The 26,671-nt window shown below is 35.8% G+C and overlaps 1 protein-coding gene across 6 annotated transcripts in view; it reads left to right on the top strand.

Annotated features, from left to right (window-relative positions):
* Positions 1–26,671, top strand: part of TMEM232 (transmembrane protein 232) — a 168,195-nt gene that overhangs the window by 136,252 nt on the left and 5,272 nt on the right. For 5 of the 6 annotated variants that reach the window (XM_053911325.2, XM_045197625.3, XM_045197624.3 and 2 more), the window contains one exon: positions 25,543–25,636. The exons of the other annotated variant lie outside the window; for it this stretch is intronic. In XM_053911325.2, the coding sequence (XP_053767300.1) occupies positions 25,543–25,636 (94 nt within the window). The remainder of the gene's footprint in view (positions 1–25,542; positions 25,637–26,671) is intronic. 6 annotated transcript variants of the gene reach the window in all.

Below are 26,671 nucleotides of genomic sequence, written 5' to 3'. Positions count from 1 at the left end.
AATTTGAATGTAGGAATTAATTTGGGGAAAAATACTATCTTTACAGTCGTGGGCATTTTAGTCCAAGAGCAACGCATATTCTTGAATTTACTGAGATACTCTTTAATTTCTAATCATGTCTGATATAGAAGTCTTAAACATTTTTGTTAGCATTATTTCTAAATGTGTGTTTTTTGATGATTTGTAAATGATATTTTTAAAAAGTTCACTTCCTATTTATTTGTTGTTATTATAAAGAAGTGACAATGCTTTTGTACATTAACCGTGTTTACATTAACTGTATATAAGTAGCCTTGCTAAATATAGATCTTAAGTCTAAAAAAATTATCTGCGGAGACCTATACCTTCTACGCACAAAAGTCACTGAGGGTAATGCTGTTTTTCTTTTCTTTCCTCTATACCAGGACTTACGGGTTTTACGTACTTGTCTCTCCTCGTGACACTGGCTAGGATCTCCAATTTATAGTTGAATAGAAGTGATGAGAATGTATTTCCTGAATCATTCCTAGTTTCATGGGTAAAGGTTTCCATAACTCACCACTAAGTGTAATATTAGCTATATGTTTTGAAAAAAATATGTTTATTATGTTAGGAAGTAACACTTTTTACTAACTTACTAAGATTTTATTATGAAACTGTGTAACAGGGTGTAGGCTGAGAGGACCCTCCCCGGGCCTGGCCTGGGGGCTGGGAGGAACAGGAGTGCAGGGATTGAGTTACTTTGCTATTGATAACAGCAGGCTAGCCTCACACCCATACACAAAAACGTTTATTTTGCATATCAATAGCAGGCTTGCTAGGGAGCCAGCCTGACTTTGACCCATGAAGTAAGTGGGAGGCAGCACCCCCAGCTACAGTGCCTATGCCAGAGCTTGGAGATGGTTCTTTCCACGCCAGGGGGCCACACCTGCCTGGACTAACTATGGCAGCCAAGAAAGGCAGAGAATACAGGAGTGCTGGTAGGTGTAGCCAATTGTGGGAAGAGTCAGAAATGGGGTTTTGGAGGAAGTTCCAGGCTGAGATTTAACTAAAAGGTGGGTGGACATGAGGGAACAGAGACAATGGACAATGCAAGACTATGAGGGACAATGTGAGACCACACAGAAAGAAAAGGGGTGCAAGGACTCTTGCTGGCTGGCCATGAAGAGGTGCCACATGGCTTTGGATTGAGAATTGGAGATTGTGGAGACACAACTGATGGTGCAGGGAACTGGGGGAAACCTGCCCAGCTGAGCATGGATTACTGGGAGGAACAGGGAGTCTAGCTGAGCTACGAAAAATAGAGAAGTAGAAAAGAAATTTCTATTTCTTTTCCTGAGATGCGGTACCCCTGACTGGCCTGGTTTGGCAAGGGGAGGCAGGACTGTGCATGCTTGTGGGTGTTATAAAGGGACTTTGAGATTTAATGGCGACATTCCACCATTACTCTAAACCTGCATAACTTTTGAATAAATAGTTCCTTTCCTTTTCACCAAATTCTGGCATTAAGAGCCATAGTTCATACCAGCAATGGGCAAAATGAACCTAGAACAGAAAGACCCTAGTGGAGGGGGCTTGTTTCTATAACGGGGTCTTGGCTCCCTAGCGGGTTGATTCTATAACAGAAGGATCTTGGATTGTATCAAATATGTTCATGCAGTTATTAAAATGATTCTATATATTTTTTAATTATATTAAACTGGTAAATTATAGTACTTATGTTTTGACTGAAAAGCCAAACCTATATTCCTGGATTTATACCCATATTACCATGATATAGTATGGGTTTTTTTATATATCACTCAAATATTTGCTAGTGTGTCATTTAGCATTATCACATTCCTGTTCACAAAATATCATTAACAATTAGCCTTTCTTTTCTACACTCACATTCAAAGTTATACATTTATTTAAAGCAATAATTTGTTATGGGTTCAATTGTATCTCTCCAAAATTAACATTTTGAAGCCATAACCCTCAGTACCTCAGAATGTGACCTTCTGAGGTCTTTAAAAATAGGAATATGGCAGATGTAATTAGGTAAGATGAGGTCAAACTAGAGTAGAGGGTGCCCCTAAACAAATACGACTAACATTCTTATTAAGAAAGAGAATTTGGACACAGGTATGCACACAGGGGAGAATGCCATGTAAAGAAAAAGGCATGTGTCAGGATGATGCAGCCAAATTCAAAGAATGCCAAAAATTGCCAGAAACCACGAGATGCTTGGAGAGAAGCATGGAGCATGTTCGTCCCTCACAGCCCTTGGAGGAAAAACACCTGCCCCAACACCTTGATCTTCTTGTCTTTCAGCCTCCAGAACTGTGAGACAAACTTCCATTGTTGAAGCCACTTAGTTCGTGATACTTTTTACCCCAATCCAAGGAAACTAATACAGATCTTATTTGAAGATATTTATCTTTTGTTTTTAGCAGTTTTAATATGATATGCCTAGATTTTATTTTCTTTGTATTTTTCTTTCTTTTTTTTTTTTGCAAGCTTTTCAAAATATTTTGTGAGTTTTGGAACTCACATAGTTTCAAAACTATGTTGTGAATGCTGTTTTGATTTTCAGAGGTTTTCCCTCAGTGTATTTATTAGCTTCCCACATTGCATAGAATATGGCAATTCTTGAGAAAAACTGTTGGATTTTGAAGCTCATCAATTATTCAGTTTATCCCTCTAGTCTTAGAAGACCACCAAAGTTCTAGTTTTTCTGTCCCCCACCAGTAGGCATCTATCAAGACACAACCCAGATTTTTAGTTTTTACTCTGCACTAAAATTTACAAATCACATGGAAGAAATAGTATTTAGGAATGGTTGGCTCACCTCTCTATGGTTCTCATCTCTTGAAAACTTTTCATATCATCCATTCTTCATTATTTTACCAGCATTATGATTCCTTTAGCCAGATGAATGATTTAAGCTTGTTTTCCCCATTTTCTTGGTGGGAATATTGGTCTGTCACCCATGTTCTCTGAGTGTTTTTCTGGTTATAAACATTATATATATATATATATATATACACACACACACACACACACATATATTATACATATATATATAATATATATACATATACATTATACATATATATATAAAATAAAAATTGGGGCAAAGGAGTATGTTCTCAATTATCCCCTTCCCTATCAACCTTAAGTAATCATTATTAATATTTTAGGATCTTCCCTTCCAGATGGAGCTTCTGGAGATAGTTATCAGTACACACTATACTTTGGCCAGCACTAAGATATCACCATTGGCCTGTGAACTTCAAAACATAGAAATAAAGGCACTTTAATGGATAAGGGAGAGATTCTACTACCAAAAGACCCTCATTCAACAAGTCATTTAATTTTTCTGAGTAAATAAACTCATCTAAAGAATGTGTAAATTTTGGAAGCAAATCATCAAATGGAAGCAGACAAAAGTGAGCATCACAGAAGCCAATTCTCATTCTAATCCCCTTTGCTCTGATCTTTTGCTCAACATGCATTTTTTTTTTTCTTAAGCAACTGGGTTCCTGTGTGGCAACAACTACCTTGCCTATAGGGAGATATTAGGCTACTAAATGGATTCTCTTCGTAAATCAATTTCTTGGCATTCTGTTTTTGTGCATTTATTTTTTAAAATGTGGTTTATATGAATCTACACTAGAGTGTGAGTATCTGTTAGGGTATGTATTGGCTTTCTCAGGCAATACCAAATCAATTCATAAATGCCTCTCTATTCAAATAGCAGTATTCACTTATTAAATAGCTTTTTTATTTTCCATAATTGAGATAGTTTTGTACATACAATTTTGTAATCTGCTATTTTCAGTTATTCATATAACATTAAGTTTTTTCCAACTCATTAATCTCTCTAGAATAAAAATATCACAAAGGCACAGGTTGTTCAGTCTTATTCATCTGTGTATTCCATTACTAAAGCAGAAGCTGACACACTGGAGATACTCAGTAAATACTGGGAGAATAAATTTATAAATGAACTATTATTTTCTAAGCAATTAATAGTTTTGAGTATCATGTTGCCTGAAGGAATCACAGTTCATTTAAACAATTTGGTGCCATTAGTCATTTACTTAATTTCCAAACGTTTTACTTTTATCAACAGTGCAGTGATCAGTGTGCTTGTGGATACATTGTTGAGCACATTTTATCATTTATTTCATTAAAATTCTTAAATTAGTGGTTGAGTATATATGTTAGATTTTTGGAGGTTGTCAAATTTTTAAAGCAGCTCTTAAATTGTTTATTTATACACCAAACTACATGTATGGTGTTCTAAATAACAAAACAAAATGGAATTCTTCCTTAAATAAATGGTACACTAAGGAGGATAAGTAAATAATAATATTCTGGAACATTCAGATCCCTAGACTACAACTGGACCCAGCTAAAATATGAGGCAGCCTAACTCCAGGGCTGGTAAGGAGACTGGGCTCTAGACAACCCTCCCTTGTCATAAGATGTTAACCACCAATCACTGATGGAATGGCTTAACAAGTTGAATGTAACAATTTTGTCAGGTAGAGGTCCCAGTGACAAATAGAAAGCTGGACATAACCACAGCTGTGAGGAACTTCCAGTTTGAGGCTTCACAGATAATAATATTTTATCAAGACTGCTTCCCAACCAGGCTGATCTTCTTGACCTGGTTTTCCCTGTCCTTGTCTGTCAGCATGTTCGTTTGCTGGAGTGCCAATGCAGTGGCGGAGAGTAAAGACAGCGTTTCACTCTGTATCTACATTGAAAGTGTGTGGCTTTTCGTAGTGCTTTTCCCAGTGTGACTTGTTATTTAGCCTCACTTTCCTTCAGGATAATTGTCTATTGATAAGAATGTATCAACTCAAAGGAGCCAGTGTTAGGTTTTGACTTGCTTTCTCTGGGAGTATTACCAGGACAGACATTAGTACTTTCTGCTGTTCATTTACTGTTTGAAGGTCCTTCTAAAACACTTAACAGCTTAGGGAGCTGGAAGCATGGAATTCTATAATAGGTTCATGGTATATAGAGGTTTAACTCTCAAGTCTTTGCAAATGCTGTGGAGACACATATTATCTCCTTTATCTCTTGTTCAAAATATAAAGTTCTTCATTTATTTTACTATTATATTTTTTAAGCCTCACCAGAGGATATGTTTATTAATTTTAGAGAGAGAGGAGGGGGGCAGAAAAAGAGAGAGAGAGAGAGAAAGCAAGAAACATCACTGTGAGAGAGAAACATCGATCGGTTGCCTCTTGTATCATCCCCAACCAGGGATCCAACCCAGAACCTAGTGTGTGCCCTGACTGGGAACTGAACCCAACCTTTTAGTGTAGGGGCCATGCTCCAACCAGCTGAGGCACCCGGCCTGGGTTCTTCATTATTTTTTTTTAATATGGAGTGATTTCTCTTGTCTTAAAAAGATAATATTTTTAAATAGGAGAATTGCATCCTCGAACTACTGCTTTGTGGTACACCTGAATAAATTGGAGTGCAAAGGTTATACTCTGTGCTGGCAGAGCTGGACTCCCAGGTACTCATTTAATTTACATTTATGGCATTCTTCCAGTGCAACCACTGACCAATTTAATGGCATTCTGAGCAAAGTGGCAGCATAAGTCCATATCCCAGCCTTGGTCTGGCCCCATGATGGTTTTTCCAGCTGTGCAGTTTTTTCCTCATTCTTCCCTCCCCACCTCCTTTTCTTTTCAGCCAGCGTCAGCATAGTCCCAAATTGCTGACTCATGCTAATAGTAGTGGAATGTTATTGTCCAGTAGAAACAAGACTGTAAGACCATATTTCTTGTGTAGCTTTTGTTCATTTTTTAGTTGTTTGATAATAGTTATTGAGCATGTACAGAACACAGTACTCTGCTGATAACCATGGACAGGCAAATCTTTCCTCTTAGGCTCATTTAATGGGGGAATAAAAATAACTATTATCATAAGGTCAGTGTATAAGTGCTATGAAGAAAGTCAAGTAATGGGGTGAAAAATGAGGCAGAATGTGGTTTCCTTATATAGGGTGGTCAGCAAAGTCCTCTCCTAGGAGGCGGCATTGGAGCCAAGAGCTGGATGATAAAAAGGGACAGTTACCTGAATCACTGGAGGACCACTGTTTCAGATAACAAGCACAAAGGCCCTCAGGTGAGAACCAATCAGCCTGGCCTGTGTGAGGGGCAGAGAGAAGGCCAGTGTGACTGAAGAACTCGAGACAGGAGGAGATACCGGGATATCAGGCAGGAGGGTGGCACTGTAGGGCAGCTGAGATGCAATAGGGGATCTGGAGTAGGGAGAGTAGTGGATTTAGAGAGAATGTTTTGAAGGTAGAACTAAGCACATAGTAATAAACTGAAGTTGGAGAAAAGGGGAGGAAAAGAGGTCTTAGGAATAATCCCACATGTTTTAAGTCAGCAACAGGGAGAATTTTGCCACTTAACTAAAATAAGTCTTTTGAATAATATTTTTTTGCAAATGTTTTCTCCCTATCTGTGACATATCTTTACATTATCTTACCAGTATATTTCATAGAGGGAAGGTTTTTAATCTTGTAAAGTCCAATTTATGATTTTAAAAAATTGAAATAAAGAACAAACTGACAGTTACCAGAGAGGAGGGGGGAGAGGGATAATAGGGGAAGGGCCATCCAGGAGTATGTATAAAGGGCACATGGACAAGCCAAAGGGGGTAGGTTCAAGGGTGAGAGTTCAAGGGGGATGGGTGGGGTGGGGGGAGTGGCATGGTAAAAATGGAGACAACTGTACTTGGACAACAATAAAAAAAACTGAGTAGTTCATGCTTTTGATATAACTAAGAAAGCTTGCATAACCAAAAAGATTTTCTCACAGAATTTTTATAATTTTAAGTTTTAAATTTGTCCTGGTACATTTTGGGTTAGTCTATATCATGAAAGGTTTTTGTTTGTTCCTTGTTATTTTTTGATATGAAATTCCAGTTATCTCAGAATCATTTAAGAACTTACCCTTTATCCATTCTAATTGCATTTGCACCTTTGTCAGAATACAACTGACTATGTATGTGTGGGTGCATTTCCGTTTATCTGTTTGTCTGTCTATCTTGATGTCAGTACCACTCTCTCATTTACTGTAACTCTACAATAAGTCTGGACACCAGGCAGTAGTACTCTTATTCTGCAAAACTGCTTTTGTTATTCTAGTTTTTTGCCTTTCCATACAAATTTTATAATCAGTTGATCTATGGCTACATGCGGATTTTTCTGTGGCGTGCTGTGATCGCACTCATCTCTGGGCAGATCTGAAGAGTATCGATGTCGGCACGAGACTGACTTCTCCAATCTATGAACGTGCATGTCTCCCCCTTTATTTAGATTTTTCTTGGTTTCTTTTATCAGTGTTTTCTAATTCTCTGAATATAGATGCTGCACATATTTTTTTGCCGCTATTATAACCTTTGCATTGGGGTTTTTAATTATTCATTGATAGTATATAGAATTGCAATTGATTTTTGATTATTGGCCTTTTAATGTATAACCTTGCTAAACTCAATTATTAGTTCTAATTTTTTTGTAGACTTAATAGGATTTTTAGCAGATAATTATATCAACTGCAAGGAAAGACAGTTTTACTTTTTTGTTTTTAATTTCCTTTTTTTAAAAAAATCTCACCGACTAGGACCCCCTAGTTCAATGTTGAGTAGAGTGGCCAGTGCAGATGTCCTCACTTCGTTTCTGATGTCTAGGGCAAAGCACTCAGTTTTCAACATTTTGTATAATGTAAGCTACAGGTTTCACATATGCCCTTTATCAGATTAAGGATGTTTCCTTTAATTCTAGCAGTCAAAGAGTTTTTAGCATGAATGAATATTGAATTGTGTTAGATACTTTTATTCATCTATTGAAGTAATCATATGAAGGTTTTCCTCTCTTGTCTAATGATATGGTAATTATGATTGATTTGTCAATGTTAAAATGCCATTCCTGGGATAAAACCTATTTGCTCTTGATTTATTATTTCTTTTATATATTGCTGGATTTGATTTGCTATTATTGCTATATTGTTCTAAATTTTATGTCTATATTCATGAAAAGTATTGATCACTAATATTTTCTTGTAACACCTGTTTCTGGTTTTAGTGTCAGGGCAATGCTGGCCTCATGAGATGAATCAGGACGTGCTACTCTTATGCAGAGTTCTGTGGTACCGGCAGAGTTCACGACTGGGCTTGGTAGTTTCTTTCCTGGAAGGCTTTTATATTTAATTTACATATATAATTTTATATGTAATTCAATTTCTATATATGTATATATATAGAGAGAGAGAGAGATGCATAGTCATACTATACTCCTTTTCTTCTTGAATGAACTTTGATAGTTTTTCCCTCAAGGAATTTCCATACTGAATCTAAGTCTTTGACTTTATTCACATTGAATTATTCATAATATTTTATTATCCTTTTAATGTTTGTGGAATCTGTAGTGATCTTTCAGTTTTCATTCTGATATTGGTCATTTGTATCTTCCATTTTTTTTGGTTTTGTTTTGCTTGGTAAGTCTGGCTAGAGGTTTATCATTTTCATTGATCTTTGCATAGAACAAACCTTTGTTTTCCACTAAATCTCTATTGTTTTTTCCACTTTCAATTTCATTGATTATTGTGCTTATATTATACTTTCTTCTATATTTTAAAATTTAATTTGCTTTTCTTTTACCAGTTTGTTAAACTGAAAGTTTAGGTCAATGAGTTGAGACAATTTTTTTTTGTTTTCTAATGTAAACATTTAATATTATCCTTTTCCCTCTAAGTACTGCTTTAACTGCATTCAACAAATTTTGTTTTTATTTTTATTTTTTTTAATGTAAAATATTTTCTAACTTCCATGTGACTTTCTTTTTGACTCATGGGTTAGTAGATTAATTGCAAGGATCTGGAAATTTTCCAGATAGCTTTCCATTACTGTTTTCTCATTTAAGTTTTTTTTACAGTCTTAGAATAAACTTTTTATGTTTTCATTAATTTAAATGTGTTATGATTTGGCTCAGAATAGTGTCTATCTTGGTGAATATAGACAATATTCTGAGTCATAATTTATATTCTGCTGTTGTTAGTTGGAATGTTCTATAATGTTAATTACATTGAGCTGATTGTTGTTTCAGGCTTCAATATCGTTATTGATTTTCTGTCTACTTGTTACATTAACACTGAGGCAGAATTGTCAGAGTGCTCAAAGATTATGGATACTTCAAATCCAAGTCATAGATGTGTCTATTTCTCTGTTCAGTTCCATTATTTTTGCTTCATGTATTTTAAAGCACAGTTTTTAGGTCCACACACATTTAGGATTGTTTTTTATTCTTAGTGGATTGATTTTTTTTTCATAACTTTGTAATGTCCTTTTTTAGCCCTAGTAATATTCATTGTGCTGAAGTCTATCTCACTCCACCTAAGGTGTTTGTTTTATGACATTGGCCTTCTTGGCTTGTAACATTAAAACTGAGCCTTGCTTGTTATAAAGTAAAATAGTATTAAAAGACCTAAAGAGGCCAACTAAGAAGAATGACTTAGATGAGGAAACCAAGACTTACTGAGTTAAAAACAAAACAAAACAAAACAAACAAAAAGCAGAGGCTCAGATGAGAGGCTAAGATGAAGAAATTGAAGGGCTGAGGGGCTGTGGTAAGCCCAGCTGGTCAGAGGCAGAGCCAGGGCTAAGGTCCTGACACAGGGTAATCTGCAGTTTCACCCAAGCTGAAAACAGGTCTGCCAGTGAATTTGCTCTGAGTGAGCACCTTAACAGCTAATACTTTAAAGTATGCAATAGAGATTTAAAGTCAAGCATCTTATATTTGAGATTCTCAGAATAAGAAATTCACTTCTCTTTGGTAACAAATCATGGGGAGTAGCTAATTGTGCTGCAGAAAAATAGACCAAAAGAAGTTATAAAGTCATCTTCCACACTCTCTTTCTAAGATGAAATTGTTGATAAGGCACAGCAATGACCTTATGACATCAGTGAAGTAATCACCATATCATAGCAATGTGGCTGTTTAAGTCCAGTTTTGGGGGAGTGGCTTTATGGATTAATTATTACGCATTGGTTTTCCAGGTGATTCACAAAAAAAGCCTTCTGTTAAGCACCTCACACATTGAAGAGTATATGCATGCATTCAGGCACGATGTTGTTCCTTGAGCTGGGAACTGAATACTGCCCCTTTGTCACTTTTGCAGGAGAAACTGTGCATGACAAGTACAGTCGACATAAAGTCATTAGTAGCGTGCTCTTTTTTTCTAATGGTGACTTTCCTCCTAAACTGGTTAACATAGAAAATAAAAACACTAGGCTGTATATTGGGAAAGTCTTTTGTTGAAATATCTTTTTATTCCCTATCCTTTCTTCCATTTCCTCTTATTCACAGTGCTACAGGAATCTCAGGTTTTAATGACTGTTTCTTTTAAGATACATTTTCAAAATCTGCTCAGCAAAGATTTGATGGCATCTATTTCCAATCTCAGTAGGACAATCTTAATTTGCATCTCCTGGATAGGCATGGCCTAAATCGATCTCCACTGACCTGGCGCATTTTAAATCAATTCACGTTTTCTCTGTGTGCACACAGAACAAACTACTACCTGTACCTCTGATGCTGCAAAATCAGTCCCAAGGAAATGTAAGAAGTCTGGACTGGTCCTTCAGATAAAAGTGTACTATATTGTACTGTTCAAAATTCACAGGGGCAATGATGTGAAACTAAGGGGCTAGAAGAGTTTAACCAACTATCCAAAAATTGTCAGTTGTCTCTGCTAAAAAATACATTTTCTCCCACCTAATCTCTAGTTATTGCTTTATCTATCATCTGCAGCGATTATTATAAAATTAATTCAAATAACATTTTGTTATATTTCTTTAAAGTATATGTAATGTTTTTATGGCAAAATGGACAATTGTTATTCTACTGCAATTGTAACAGGTTATTTGCTAAAGTGAAGATTCTATAGCCCGCTTTACTTTAGAAGTGAGATGTTTAAAAAAATTAGCAATCTAAACTGAATAAGGATCTATGGTAGTTCGCTTTGCTAGAACATATTGCACTGCTTAGCCAGAATCAACAAAAATAATAGGTGGATTTCTCTCAGTATTTTAGCACTTGCTTGTAAACAAAATTTCCCTTAAGTAAACTGCTGAACTATAAAGAGATAATGATTGTATTTCTTATTGTATTTAGAAAAAGATCCCATACCTGGAAATATTGAGCTTTAAAAATGCCAAATGTGCAATGAATGTGGTCCATAAATACCTATACTATTAAGTATAAATAATAAATGCAATAAGGAAGTTAAAGGGCTATAAAAGTTCTTGAAAGGGATAGAAAAACTTGCCGGAAGAAATGAGGAAATGTTTAATTGATAGTAAGTTCCTTAACTTAGGCTTTAAGGAGGAAATAGGTTTTGAACACATTAAAAATAATTCTATATGTAAGGAACAGTATAAACAAATGCATTGAATTAGAAGATAATGGGAATTTATTGAAAACAGTGACTCTAAGATTAAGTTACTCAGTAAAGAAGAGGTAAAATATGCCTTCCATGGCAAGATAATCATGACCTTTGCAAACCAGCCTGAGGCTTTGAACTTTTTATTTTAGGCTATGAGAGACCATCAGAGTATTAGGACTGTTAAACATATCATAAAACAACAGGAGCCATTCATAAAGCAACATCTAAGAAGCATATTTCAGGGTATATTTAACTTTAGGCAAACATGCTGTGTTCTAGAGATAAAATAAAGGACAGCATCCCTACTCTTAAAGAGTTTTGAATTTAAAGGAAGAGATAGATATACACATAAAAAGTATATGAATTATAGTCTGAATGCTTCTCAAATAGAGACAATTACAGGGTGTTAAGGACATAGAAGAGAAAATGATACAGTAGGGCAATTCTAGCTCCAAAAACAAGTAAATACTGAATTACCAGTGGCTTAACACAGTAAGCATTTATCTCTTGTTTCATCACAGCGAAATGTGGTGTTCCTTCTCAGATGGCCTACTTTGTGGTCACTCAGGGACCCAGGTTCTTTCATTCTGTGGTTTTGCTCTCTGTAGGTCCTCCATGTCATTTATGTGGGTCAGGGTAACCAAAAGGGAGGCATATGTGCCTAACTAACTCAGCTCAGAAAATTCAGACTTATTTCATTGATGAGAAGTAATAGAACTGGACATGTGGTCTCCCTTTGTGTCCAAGACAAATACGGTATGGTTTTGGTGAATGCAGTAGAGTCTCTGCCCTAAGAGCATATCTGACTATGGGGTGGGGGTGGTTAGATCTAGGAATGGTGGAAAGCACTGGTATTGTATTTGGTTGCTTACATCTGGCATTTGCTCTGATTAGTTAAAACCTATCTGCCACCTGTGCTAATTGGCTGGCACTCACGTCATTCAGTTGTTAAATATTTTTATTAAATTTTTACAATTTACCTGCATTGGTGCTAAGCTTGGAAGAGTGAGGTTGAATCCAAAAATTCTACTTCAGCAAGATAGAACTGGAAATTAGTTATAAAATAAATTGAAGTGAAGGGATTAGCCAAAAACACATGCATAACCCATAGACACAGACAACAATGTGGTGACGGCCAAAGGGAGGGGGCGCAGGGTGGGTGGTGGCAGGCAAAGGGGGGAATTGGGGACATCTGTAATAGTGTCAGCAATAAACATGAAGATAGATGATAGATAGATAGATAGATAGATAGATAGATAGATAGATAGAAGTGTAGAGTTTTGGAAGTAATAAGATAATTTAGAAGGCTATTTTGAAAGCATAGGAGAGAATTCTCTATTCGCAAAACACAAATAGAGAATAAGCAGTAAAGATGAATACCAGGCAGAAAACCAAAAACATAGTTTTAGGCAGCTATTTGGATGTGAAAAGCAAGAGAGGGAGAAGAGTAAACTAACTAACTAACTAACTAACTAACTAACTAACTAACTAACTAACTAACTAAAGCAAGCCAGAAATGTTGAGCCTAGACCATTGAGAGATTGATAGTGCTTTTACCTAAATAGTGGACAAGAAAAGCGGCAAATTTTGGAAGGATCCATTAGATTCTTAGCTTTTTGAAGGCAAGAATCTGCTTTGTAGTCCCAGATACAGAACTGAGCATGCAGTAGATGTTGCATAGATACTCACTTCTGAATATCTGATACAGAAATGAGCACATAGATGTTCCATAGATATTCATTTAACCAGTAGCAAATGAAACAAAATCACTTCAGTTTTAGATACACTGAGCTTTTGGTGTCACTAAGATGTTGAGGTAGACATGTCCGCCAAGTAGTCACTAGGGTGGAAGCAGAGTAAAGTGGTAATAACCCCCCGGGTAGCAGTAGTTATTAAATCCAGATGATTACGAGGCAGAAAGTGACAGCAAGTAGAGAAAACTTTGGGAAAAAATTCCTATCATTAGAGGAGAAGAACATTCAGAGAAGGCACAACCACGACTGGAAGAGAAGGAATGGAAAAAAAAAAAACATGTCTCAGAAAATAGAGAAGCGATCTTAAAAGGGGTAGTTAGGCATATTGAATGACATGGACATGTCAAGAACAAAGAAACAATCATTGTATTTAACCAGTTACATTTATTTTATTTTGTGAGATGGCTTTCTTTCATTTACTTTATTTTCCTTTCTAAATTTTTATGGAGTACTAACAGTATGTATCAGGAAGTGCAAACTGTCTATAATCACACCTCCTTTACATAATTGTTGCTATATTTGGCATATTTCCTTCCAGTCATTTTAAATAAATGTGAAAATAGTCAGTGGAGAATGCATCAGTTGTCAAATGTACCATTTGTCAATATAAAATTACTCTCTTCAACCATTGAATGATTTTTGCCTCAAATTCTATTTTGTCTGAAAATAATGTTGTGATATTTTAATGTCTGTATTTTCCTAGCAAATCATTTTTATTCCTTTTTTGAGTTTAATATTTTGTTTCAACAGTTTCTTTTTTATTTTTATTTTTTTTATTGTTGTTCAAGTACAGTTGTGTCCATTTTCCACCCACCACTTCCCCCCGCTCCATCCACCCCTGCCTCCCACCTTCAATCCTACCCCCTTTGGCTTTGTCCATGTGTCCTTTATACATGTTCTTTGATGGCCTTTCCCCTATTTTTCCTCAGTATCCCTCTCCACCTGCCCCTCTGGTTACTGCCAGTTTGTTCTTTATTTCAATGTGTCCGGTTATATTTTGCCTGATTGTTTGTTTTGTTTCAACAGTTTCTTGTAAGCTACATTTAGTTTAATATTCCCTTTGTCTTCTATGGTATTAATGGCATCTCCTTTTATTGTTATGATTTGCCCATCCCACCCTCCCACTCCCACAGTCAATTCCACACCATTGTCCTTGTCCATGTCCGTAGGCCATTCATACATGTTCTTTATATAGTCCCTTCCCTTTCTTTCCTCCATTATCCCCTTCCGCCATCCCCTTCTGGTGACTGTCAGTCTGTTCCATGTTTCCATGCCTGTGGTTCTATTTTGTTCATTAGTTTATTTTGTTCATTAGATTCTTCTTAGAGGTGAGATCATATGGTATTTTTTTACACCGACTAGCTTATTTCACTTAGCATAATATTCTTCAATTCCATTCATGCTGTCTCACAAAGTAGGAGTTTGTAAATAGCACCTCTATGAACATGGGCATGCATAATTTCTTTTGAATTGGTGATTCGGGATTCTTAGGGTATATTCCAAGCAGCAGAATCACTGGGTCAAAGGCAGTTCCATTTTTAGTTTTTTAAGGAAATTCCATACTGTTTTCCACAGCAGCTGCACCAGTCTGCATTCCTACCAACAGTGCACTAGGGTTCCCTTTTCTCCACAACCTCTCCAGCACTTGTTTGTTGATTTGTTTATGTTGGCCACTCTGACATGTGTGAGATGGTACCTCATTGTGGTTTTAATTTGCATCTCTCTGATGGCTAGTGATGTTGATCATCTTTTCACATGTCTATGGGCCATCTGTATGTCCTCCTTGGAGATTTTTTGCCCATTTTTTAGTCAGGTTGCCTTCCCTGTGTTGAGCTTTATGAGTTCTTTATATATTTTGGAGATCAAATCCTTATCCAATGTATCATTGGCAAATATGTTCCCTGTACAGTCAGTTCCCTTTTCATTTTGATGACGGTTTCTTCTCTCTTTATTTTCATGTTACATTTCTTCTTAACTTGGAATCTTTCTGAATCGGTAACCCATAACGCTCGTTTACCTTTTATAATGTCTTTCTTATTTTTAAAACTGCTTTTACTATGCATTGATCTTTACCATGCACTTTACGTTTTCATGCCATCCTTTGTCATCTCACACTTTTTTCCCTCTGACTATTCAACTCCTAGTTTACACCCTATTGAGCACCACGTAGTTTTCTGTTCCTTCTTTCAGATTCTTGCAGTAAACAATTTATCAAAGTTCCTTTCTTCTGAATATATGAGAGAATGTATCATTCTTCATGTCTTTCAATAATTTAGAAATTAGCTTGAAAGTTTTCTACTATCTGCCACGTACTGAAGAGAGTTCCATGTACAACTGGTGTTTGCCGACAGACAGGATTTACACGTTGCCTCTGAGTCCTCTACACGTTTGTACGCTAGTAGAAGCCCCTACTTGGACCTAAAGCAGGGCAGCACACTGATAACCAAAGTGCCTAGTATGGTTTCGATCTCTGGCTTTTATCTAGGTGGCTATGCTAAAATGTGAGGAGATATTTTTTATCCATTTGCCTGTATCTCACATCTCCAAGCAGTGCTATTATCCTCAGTCTGTTTGAAAAACAGAGCCCTTCTTATTTTTGCAAGATCCTCTTTCCTGCCATAGAATTTCATTTGTGATAAGTAAACTCTCTAGGATGCAATAGAATCTCTGCCCATCGATTTTCTTCTATTTAATTTTTAAATTATTTTTTATGACCTGCAGAAGCTAACTGTATAAATAGGGGAACTGATACAGGCATGTAAGAAGTAGCTTTCTAGGTGCTGCAAGAAAATCAGTGCCTGTATTTCTGGTTGGTAAAGACCTTAGAAGAAGTTATAAAGAGAGGACTACCTGCTTTCAAATGAGCCTTTACCCCTTTTTCTGTCTGAAGAATATTGTTGGATCCTCAATTCCACTTTGCAACCCAGTTACAATGGCTCCTACATTACTAAATATTGCCACATAGTAAATTCAGATTCTGGATTATGTACCATTTTTTAGCATGCTCCATTGATCAAATCCCATTCAGGAACATATTATACTAGACAGAGCGACGGTATTGGTATGGGGATACTGCAAGCCTAGCATAGTGTATTTTAAAAGTATGAATAATTTTCAGAATTCAGTTCTCAGCTATTATTAATAACAAAGTATTTATAGAATACCTCACAATCATGATAATATGCCACCATGTCAGGAAATTATAGTTTAGAAACTCTGGATTAAAGCACTGAAGGGATATTAATATTTTGACATTCTTAGCAGTTTAGCCTCAAGCCTAAAGTTTTGTACTATTCAAAATTATATTCTCTAACCAGCAAGAGCTGAGTCACTTCAAGGCAGAAAAGAGAGGAAAAAAACATGGTCTTTTGTATTTCTCCATTTTACCACCCCCGAATCTGTATAGTTGCTATGGCAATCAATCGCCTCTCCAGTAAAATAACTCTTCCAATCTTTAATACTCACTGCCAACACTCTGTTTCAATAACTCCTGAAATGGTCCTGAAACTTTTAAGTATTTCTCGTTCAATCTGCACAACTGTCAGAGTAGTCATTTTGAAACAGAATTTTTATCATACTGTTTTACTGCTTATAAGTCCTCAGAGACTGCAAGGATGTTGTATTGAATGAAGGTGAAGTCTTCATATGGAAGAGTCAGATTCAGAGCCCCGAATTTCTGTCTCTGTTACTTACACTTTCCCCCTCCCCTCCTCTCCCTGGGTGGGGGTTAGAGTAACATACCCCAGGTTGGAGATTGTCTGACATCTCTTGGCATCAGGGCCTGTAGATACTGGTATTTTGAAGGTTCTCCAAGAAAATGGTTTCACTCCTGAGTGAGACAGCCTGTAAGGGGGCCTCCAGTGATCCTTACTTCCTTGTATTCATGCCCTTGTATACTCTCTTCTCTCTGAGTATGGGCTGGACTTAGTGGTTGACTTCTAATGAATAGAATATGGCAGAAGTGAGGGGATGCCTCTTTCAAGATTGAGTTACAAAGAGACCATGGCTTGTGTCTTGCAGTCTCTCTCTCAATCACTTACTCTGAGGAAAATCAACTGCCTTGTTGCCCAAGAAGAGGTTCTAATGGCAAGAAACTGATGTCACCAACCAACAGCCAACTAGGACTGAGGCTTGCCGATAGTCCTGTAAATACGATTGAGGGTAGCTTCTCCCCCTGTTAACTTTTGAGTTGTCTGCAGTCTGTCAACACCTCAATTTCAGCCTTGTGAGAGATTCTGAGCTAACAGCCAGGCCCAAATTCCTGACCCTTCAAAAAAATGTCACATGGTGAATGTTTGTTGTTTTCAGCTGCTAATTAGGAGTACCTTGTTGTGTAGTAAACTATAACTAATATAGTTACTACCCAATCACTCCATGATGAGGGTCATTATTTAATAAGACTTGACAACCCACTGAGAGCTTTCCCTTGCCTTTTCACTCTTATGACTTTAAACACAAATAACCGAGAGAAAGAGGCATGGAAAAAATTTGGAGAATGGTGGCTATGATCTTTTTCTTGAATATGATGATGGTTCCGTGGGTATATATGTAAATATATATACATGTCAAAATGTATCAAAATATATGCAGTTTATTGTATGCTAACTGTACTTGAATAAAGCTGTTAACATATGAATAGACAAAAGATTCACCAAATATTTGAAAAAGACTCCAACATAATAAAGAGGGACCCAAATAAATAAAATGTAAAAGTCACTCAGAGAAAACTAAAACAATGCAGAAGCAAAGAATAAAAGTGTTTAAAATCTATAATAATCTTCTGAGAAATAAATGAAAATTGTTGATGAAAAAGGGATGATATAAAAATAGTATAAGAAAGAAAGAGTTCTCATAAATTAAAAACATAGTGGAAAATAAAATTCAACAGAAGATTTTGAAGATAAAGTTGAAGAGATCTCTTCAAAAATAGAATAGAGACAAAGAGGAGAAAAATGGGAACAAGAAAATAAGAAAATGAGAAGCCCAGTTCCAGAGGTTTAGTATTAGTATAAAGAAAATTCTAGAGAGAAAATAAAAGAACAAAAACAACAAAGGGGACTCATTTATCTATGGAATTTTATTTTAACTTGAAAAAACTAAAGACAAATTTATACATTTAAGAGGCCAAAATAGTACTATAAGGCACTTTGTAGTAATTATCCACTAATATGTAATAAATGAGTACAAAATATGGCAAGTAAAACTGAATACATTTATCATCTCACACCTTCCTTGATTCAGGAATCCAGAATGAGTTAGCTGGATTCTCTGTCTCAGACTCCCCCACAAGGCTGCAATGAAGGTGTTGGCCAAGACAAACCAGGAAAGACTCTACTTCTAAGATCATTCACAAATTATCGGCAGGATGGGTTTCCTTATAAGTTATCATGCTGAGAATTTCAACTGCTTGTTTATTCTGGGGTGTAGACACCATCCTTAGTCCTTGTCTTGTAGGCCTCTCCAATATGGCAACTTAATACATCAAAGCACACTTGCTAGGAAGGCAAAAAAGAGTTTGCTAGCAAGAAAAAAGTCACACCTAATCATGGAAGTGATACTCCACTACCTTTGCAATATTCTATTGGTTAGAAGTAAGTCATTGGGGCAGCCTATTTTCAAGGAGAGAGAATTATACCACAGCATGAGTACTAGGAGGTGGGGATTACTGGGACCCATCTTGGAAATCTGTCTACCACACACTTCTTTGTGAAAATTGAAAAACTAAGAAAAAAAGCTATATAAAATTTCTTGTGACAGAGACCATTAGCAATCATAAAACATTTCGTGTTTTTCTTTTTCTTTTTCCAGAAGACTTTCTTGTAGTTAGATAAGAATAATGGTTCTCAATCAGGAGTGATTTTGGCTCCCAGGAGACCTTGGCAATGTTAATAGACATTTTTGGTTGTCACATATAGGGGTTGTTACAGCCTCCTAGTGGGAAGAATACAGAGATGTTGCTAAATATCCTACAATGCACAGGACAAACCCCTGCAACAAAACGGTATTTAGCTCAAATATCTATATGGCCAAAGTTTAGAAACCCTGGGTTAGCAACATACATCATGCATTTTTTTGCCATGTACTATGAGTAGAAATGACATGACACTTCTGTGCCAAGGCAATTAGAACTAGTTCTTTCCCCCCAAGTCATTATTCCTTTGTCAGTGAATCTGAAAAAGTTACATGTTGACATAGTAACATTATAAACAGAAAGGGCCTGAATTCCTGGGGCACCAGATGGAGTAGAGCTCCTAATGAACTGCATCAGATTCTAGTGAACAAGAAATATATGTTTGTTTTGTTGAGATTTCAGCATGTGTCTTTTAAGAAAATTAGGGGTAAATATCCCAAATAATATAGCTCTAGAGGAATAAACAGGTTACTACTACAAATGCTTGGAGATCAAGATGGCATCAGATGTCTCAAAAGCGGCATCAAAAACAAGAGGATGGTGCAGCATTGATAAACTGAGGGACAATAGTATTCACTCTAAAACCACAAATATCCCTTGGTATTAAATACATTTCATCAATAATGTTTGGAAAACAGGTAAAACTATGTCATATGAAAATGTAACTGAGTCTATTCTGTTCTTAATTTGGGTAGAGTACAAATAACAGATGACACCTGGGTATTTTCCTTCCTCAATTTGTTAAATGTGAAGGTAGAATAAAGATATTTTGAAATTATTTACCTTCTATTCACCATATCTTAGGAAGCATCTTAAGAATGTCTTTCTCCAAGTGAGGGAATAAACCTAAAAAAAGGAGTCCAGTGGGCTCAGAAAACAGTAGCCCCAACAGTGGGGAGGCCTGTTACCAGGCCTGTCATTCCCAGGATGACAGGCCTGGTGACAATCAGTTCCAAATGGATAAAAAGACACTTAAACTCAACACATTCAAAACTGAAATTGTCACTGCTTTTCCAGGCAGTCTCAAAGGGCTCTTGGATGCATGTACTCACTTAAGTTGTATCTACACATTCACACTAACAGTCCTCACCCTTCCCGATTTGTTTCAGAGGTGTTCCTGGAGCCATACCTCAGCTTGGAGCACAATATGTTTTCTTCTGCTTTGTGAAACCATCTCCATTAGTTTCCATAAGCTACCTTTAAAGAAACTTAACACTCTTTTACTATGTCTTTTGGCATCTTTCAGTCACAGCACAATTCTGTTGTGATAACCACACAGATTAGTCTCTGAAATGAGGCTGATGAAAAAACCCCAAACTCTGTAGCTAACTTTTTTTACTGAAGTGTGGATAAACTGAAATAGAAGATGAATCGGTGACGCTAGAGTGGCAGAGGACCATCCTTGGATCAGGACTGCAAAATTTCACGTCTGGGATGCAGGAAGAATTGTTTCAGTGGAACATGTCCATTGGAAACTTTAACTCAGTGAGTTGAAAAATTAGTATTTAAAAATCCTTGACTTTGAGTTCCTTAGTTGCTTCTGAAAGGTCTAGTCAAGGTGAAAGTGACACCTGAAACTTTCTGGCAAGTACTGTATATGGAAACCACCAGATCAATAGTCTGGCTGGCAAGGAAAAGCAAGACTGAAACTATAGCAGCTGATGTCTGAGACAGAGCCCCTGGGACAAGGTCACTGGGAATAGAAGCCAAGCACCCTGGAGCTTCCCTTGACTGGCAGCTCTTCATGCCAAGCAGAAACAGGATTACTACCCATGCTGTAGATGTTGGAGGGATGCGAGCAGAACAAATTTTAACTCTCACTAAGCGGACTATATCCATAGAATGTTTTATAATGTAGAAACTACAAAACAAAGGCAATTAAATAGGTACCAAATATTTTAAATGTGAGATCAAATAATGGTAATAGTAATAGTCAAGAACAAGCTATTTCTTTACTAGCCTACCCTTAGAAAATATCCAAGAAGATTTATTTGGTGTTAGCTTTTTTTTTTTTAACTTTGAATTAACTTTCTACTAAATAGCTGCACGTAAATCTTGTCTCTTACAGGAAGTTATAATCTTGAGGCTCTGTGATTTCAGCAAAACTATTTTGGTAAAAGAAAACAAAAATAGTGTTCAAAGAAAAGACATGATTTGCTACTTGAACAAATCACCTTTACAAACTAGAACATCAAAATTATTTAATTGAGATGAAAAATCTGTTACTTATGTGTCCTGTTATTTATATTTATTTTTATGTATATAAATATATTTACAAATATATTTAATTTATGTAATATTTATAAACATATTTATATTTATGTATCTTTTATTTATATTTATTTAGGAGTTAATTCATTAAGAGGAAATAACAACTATATGCACCAAACACTGGAACACCAAAACGTATTTAGTAAATACTCACAGATCTGAAGGGAGAAATAAACGACATGACAACAATAGCAAAGACATCAATACCCCATTTTCAACAATAGATAGATTATCCAGACAAAAAAAAATAAAAAGGAAACACTGGACTTGGATTATACTTTAGAGCAAATTGACCTCATAGACATATACATAACATTCTACCCCAAAGCAGAACATACATTGTTCTTAAGTGCACATGGAAGATTCCTCAGGATATGTTAGATCGCAAAACAAGTCACAAATATGTGGAAATGAAACAACATTGTCCTGAACAACCAATGAGTCAAAAAATCAAATGGAATATCAAAAAATATCTTGACATAAATGAAAATGGGAACACAACATATCAAAACTTATGGGATACAGCAAAAGTAGTTCTAAAAGGGAAGTTTAGAGTGATAAATGCCTACATTAAGAACAAAAGAAATATTTCAAATAACTAAACTTTATAGTTCAAGGAACTATAAAGAATAAAAAAGCCCTGGCTGGTGTAGCTCAGTGGATTGTGTGTATGCCTGTGAATCAAAGCATTGCTGGTTCGATTCCCAGTCGGGCACATGCCTGGGTTGCAGGCCAGGTCCCCAGGTTTGCACAAGAGACAAACACACATTGATGTTTCTCTCCCTCTCTTTCTCCTTCCCTTCCCCTCTCTCTGAAAATAAATAAATAAAATATTTTTAAAAAAATAAAAAATATGCCTACTCTTAGCAGAAAGAAGGAAATAATGAAGATTAGAACAGAAATAAGTAAAATAGACTAGAAAAATGTAGAAAAGTTTGATAAAACTAAGACCTGTTTGTTTGGGGTTTTTTTTGAAAAGATAAATTTGACAAGCCTTTAGCTAGGCTTCCCAAGATAAAAAGAGAGAAGACTGAAATAAAGTAAGAGAAAAAGAAAAGACATTACAATGGATATCACAGAAATACAAAGGATCATAAGCCAACAAAATGAATAAAGTAGAAGAAATTTTAAAATTCCTAGAACCATACCACCTCCAAAGATGGAATCATGAAGAAACAGAAAATCTGAACAGACCTATAACAAGTATGGAGATTGAATCAGTAATCAAAAATCTCCCAACAAAGACAATCTTCACTGGTTAATTCTATCAGACGTTTAAAGAAGAATTAATGCCAGTCTTTCTCAAATTGTTCCAAAAAATCAAAGAGGAGAGAACACTCCCAACTCATTTTATAATGCTGGCATTCTCCTGATACCAAAACCAGACAAAGATGTTACAAGAAAAGTACAGGCTAATTAACCTGATGTATATACATGAAAAATTCTCAGCAAACTACTACAAAGCAAGTTCAACAGGATCATACAGCATAATTAAGTGGTACTTATCCCTAGGATGCAAGGATGGTTCACATGAATAAATAAATAAATGTAATATATCACATTATTAGAATGAAAAATTTAATATCATATAATCATCTCAATAGATGCAGAATAAGCATTTGACAAAATTTAAATTTTTATTCTTTTATCATAAAAACTCTCCACGAATTGAGTATAGAAGGAAATGTACCTCAACACAATGCAAGTCATAAATGACAAGTCCACAGTTAATATACTCAATGGTGAAATGTTGTTAGTTTTCTCTCTAATATTATGAACAAGACAAAAATTGCCTATTCTTGCCACCTGTATTCCTCGTAGTACTGGAAGTCCTAGCCTAGTTTCTTTTTGTTTCCTAACTACTGGAAGAGCAATTAGGAAAGAAAAAGAAATAAAAAGTATCCAAGTAAGAAGAACTTGAAGAAAAACTTAAATTGTCTCTGAATATTTTATAATGATGGTGATAAGAATAATGCAGCTGAAGCTTATTTAGTATTTGCTCCATCAAACATGCTTTATGTCTTATTACTTTTTAATATGTATTAAAATGAACCAAGGCAAGTGCTATTTTTTAATATTAGGAATGAAAAAACTGAGGAACAGAGGGGTTAAATAATACTAGGTGGTAGAATCAAAATTTGCTTTGAGATCTGAGTACACATCCCACGTGCTTAACAATTTTACTCTATTTGTTCTGTTTATATCATTGAAGGTTTGTCTCTCTTACGTCTCAGGTTGTCTTGTGTTATAGTTATCTATGAATCATTCTTTTTTAGTACAAACTATTCAACTGAAATAACTGGAAATCACAGATTCTCAAGTGTATCCATCTAGTCTTTCCATCTTAAAGGTTTTCTGACATATTGCTTTGCATCTCTTTAAACTTTTATAATTCAAGAAGAAACTTGAGGCAAGTTACTTGAATACTTTTAATGTTGAAATAATTTTAATGTTCTGTTTTATTCCTTTTTCCCAGCAGTTAGCCTATTTCTTTGAATATCAGAAGAGCAAAACTTTGTTAAATAAATATAGCAAACCTGTGTTGGCCCCAGATGTCCTGGAATTCTCCAGCATTCTAAAATCATATTTTCATTTAATATTTCAATAGAATAGCTAGGGTCCCTATTTTATTCATTGTGGGAAGCTCATTGATCTTCTGCTCCACAATATTTCTGAATCTTATGGGTTGGTAGAGGGCTCCATATATTTTTTTCTGGTCACCAGACACTTGAGTTGGACTCCTGTTATTAGCTCTACTCTGTGACTTGTCTTCTGAGATTGCCATTCTGGGCATTGTCTACTAAGATAAGTGTGTTTTGTGGTAGTCTCTTACAGATGGCATAGCTTTCATTTATTCATTTCATAATTCACTAAACATACAAATGTCATCAAATGTCTAATAGCACTGTGTTGGGCACTGATAAGACAATGATAAGTAAACCAAGTCTCCACAGTCATGTAGAGCTCATATTGTAGCAAGGAAGCATAAAACACAGGTACACAGATAAATGTAAAATTACAACTGAGATAAGTGTGGTGGAGGAAAGGCCCACAGTGGACTGAGAGCTATATAGACTTGAACTGAGAGTTGAAGAGTAGGTAGACTTTAACCAGCCCTGTAGCAGCGATGGAGGGTGGGCACAGGGTAAGACAGGGTGGATGTAGAGATTTCTAAGAGGGCTAAGTCCAGGTGAGAGATGATGGTCTAAATTAGGGAAATGATGGTGGAGATGAAGATAAAGATTTGAGAAGCATTTAGTATAGCATAAAGCAAGAGGACCTGGTGATAAGAGGAAAAGATAAGGTATCAAAAATATAGAGCTCCTACAGACAGAAACTGGAAAAATGCATGTAGACATACATTTCAGTCATACAAATTTATCAGGCTCTTTTGAATTTGGAAAATTTTCACCAGTTATGTCGTTCCAGATTCCTTCCTAACAGCTTTTCCTTTAAACCCACTTTCTCTTCTTCAAAACCTTATTCTTTACCACTATTTTGTTGCTTTACCTATTTCTGGACTCATGGTAATTACTTCCTAATAACTTTAGTACTACAATTATTATGCAAACAGTTTAACACTAAATCCCCAATAGTTTAGTGCCCGCTTCGCACCGCCAACACTTCCATCGAGCTTTGCTAAGCTGTCATAGTGCCACCCTTAGTAATACAAAGAGCTTGGAGAAGTACTGAAGTCACAGAAGTTTTTTTTATTTGTTTGTTTGTTTTGTAAATACATCTCAGATCAAATTCTTAGACTTCTACCCAAACTTCCAGGGTCATGGGGTTATGTGTAGTGATGCGCACTTTATCTCCCCATTGGGCATAATCAGCTTCAAGTTTCCTCAAGCCATTCATATCCTTACATCTCATTTGCTACTGACCAGCTGTGGTTTTTACATCTCCCAGGAGAAATTGACTTTTAATTATTTCCTAGTTCTCATTCTATGTGTCACGACCTTCCCTCCAAAATGTCAGTTTTAGTGAGCCCTATGGCTTACCGGAACAAAAAGCTAATGTATAGATAGTAGTTATACTGGGTAAGGACTTTATGTTAACAGTGGAGAATCAACATGCTTAATAATGAATTATGACTTTCAAAGCTATATATTCCTGAAAGGAGGAATATTGTACCTAATATTGGATCTGTTTTTATGCTCTTTTGAAGGAAACATCCTTCTGTATCAGAACTCCCCATGTTTCCATATCCAGATTTTTTCACCAAGGGTGATGAAGAATTGACAAGAATCATTGACCATCACGTAAGATTGACTTTCTTAAAATACTAGCAAAAGCTTTGTTTTTAAAGGTATTTGGAATTAGAATGTGTAGTTCCGAGACTTTAATATTGACATGTGGAAGTTAAAAGTACAGCCATGATTGGGCATTGCTAAACTTAACTGTATCTCACCGGACTGTCTATACATATCAATGCTTTTACTGGGTTACAGAAAATTTGGCATCTTTCATTTGAAAATACTAGTCTTATTCTGTTTCTTGAATTAGCACTGATTTTTTTTTTTACAAGAATCTGATATTGAACACTGAACACTGGTTTCTTCTATGGTGTAGTTTTAATAATGGAACAAAAATCTTTTGACTCAAAAAATATCTTTGGACTCAATTTTCAGTGACCATTCTTTACGCTTGAAATATTAGAAAGACTTTAATCATTTTGTTCCTGGTATGAGTTTAAAAAGCTGTGGAAATACAAGACTATTCACTTAAGACACTTTAAACCACTGAGCTATACTTAGGGAATGATTTCTTGCCAAATCATTTTATGACCACTTCTTTTCGGGAGTAGAGTTGGGATAGGAGAGAAAGTACTCATTTTTTTCCTTTGAATGCAATATGGATTCAATAGGATATAGAGTGTGTTAAAGTTAATTTTATATCCAGTAGTTTAGTATTGTCTGTCAGATTTTATTTATATTCCTATGACTAATTGTTTTTTACATTTTTATTTTATTGAATTTATTGGATATAATTAATAAAATTACATGGGTTTCAAGTGCACAATTCTATAACACATTATCTTTACATTGTATTGTGTGTTCACCACCCCAAGTCAATTCTCCTTCCATCACTCCCGCTGCTCCCCTTTCCCTCTGACATTCACCATACTATCATTTGTGTCCATTAGTTTTTTTTCTCCTGTGCTTAATCCCATCACCGTTCTCACCCAGCCCCTAACCCCTACCCCTTTGACAACTGTCAGTCTGTTCTCTGTATCCATGAGCCTGTTTCTATTTTGCTTGTTAGTTTTTTTATTAGATTACACATATAAGTGAAAT

The sequence above is a fragment of the Desmodus rotundus genome, chromosome 1, assembly GCF_022682495.2.
Source record: "Desmodus rotundus isolate HL8 chromosome 1, HLdesRot8A.1, whole genome shotgun sequence".
NCBI lineage: Eukaryota > Metazoa > Chordata > Mammalia > Chiroptera > Phyllostomidae > Desmodus > Desmodus rotundus.
Note: the sequence above shows the minus strand (reverse complement) of the source record. Positions and strands in the feature narration are given on the sequence as shown.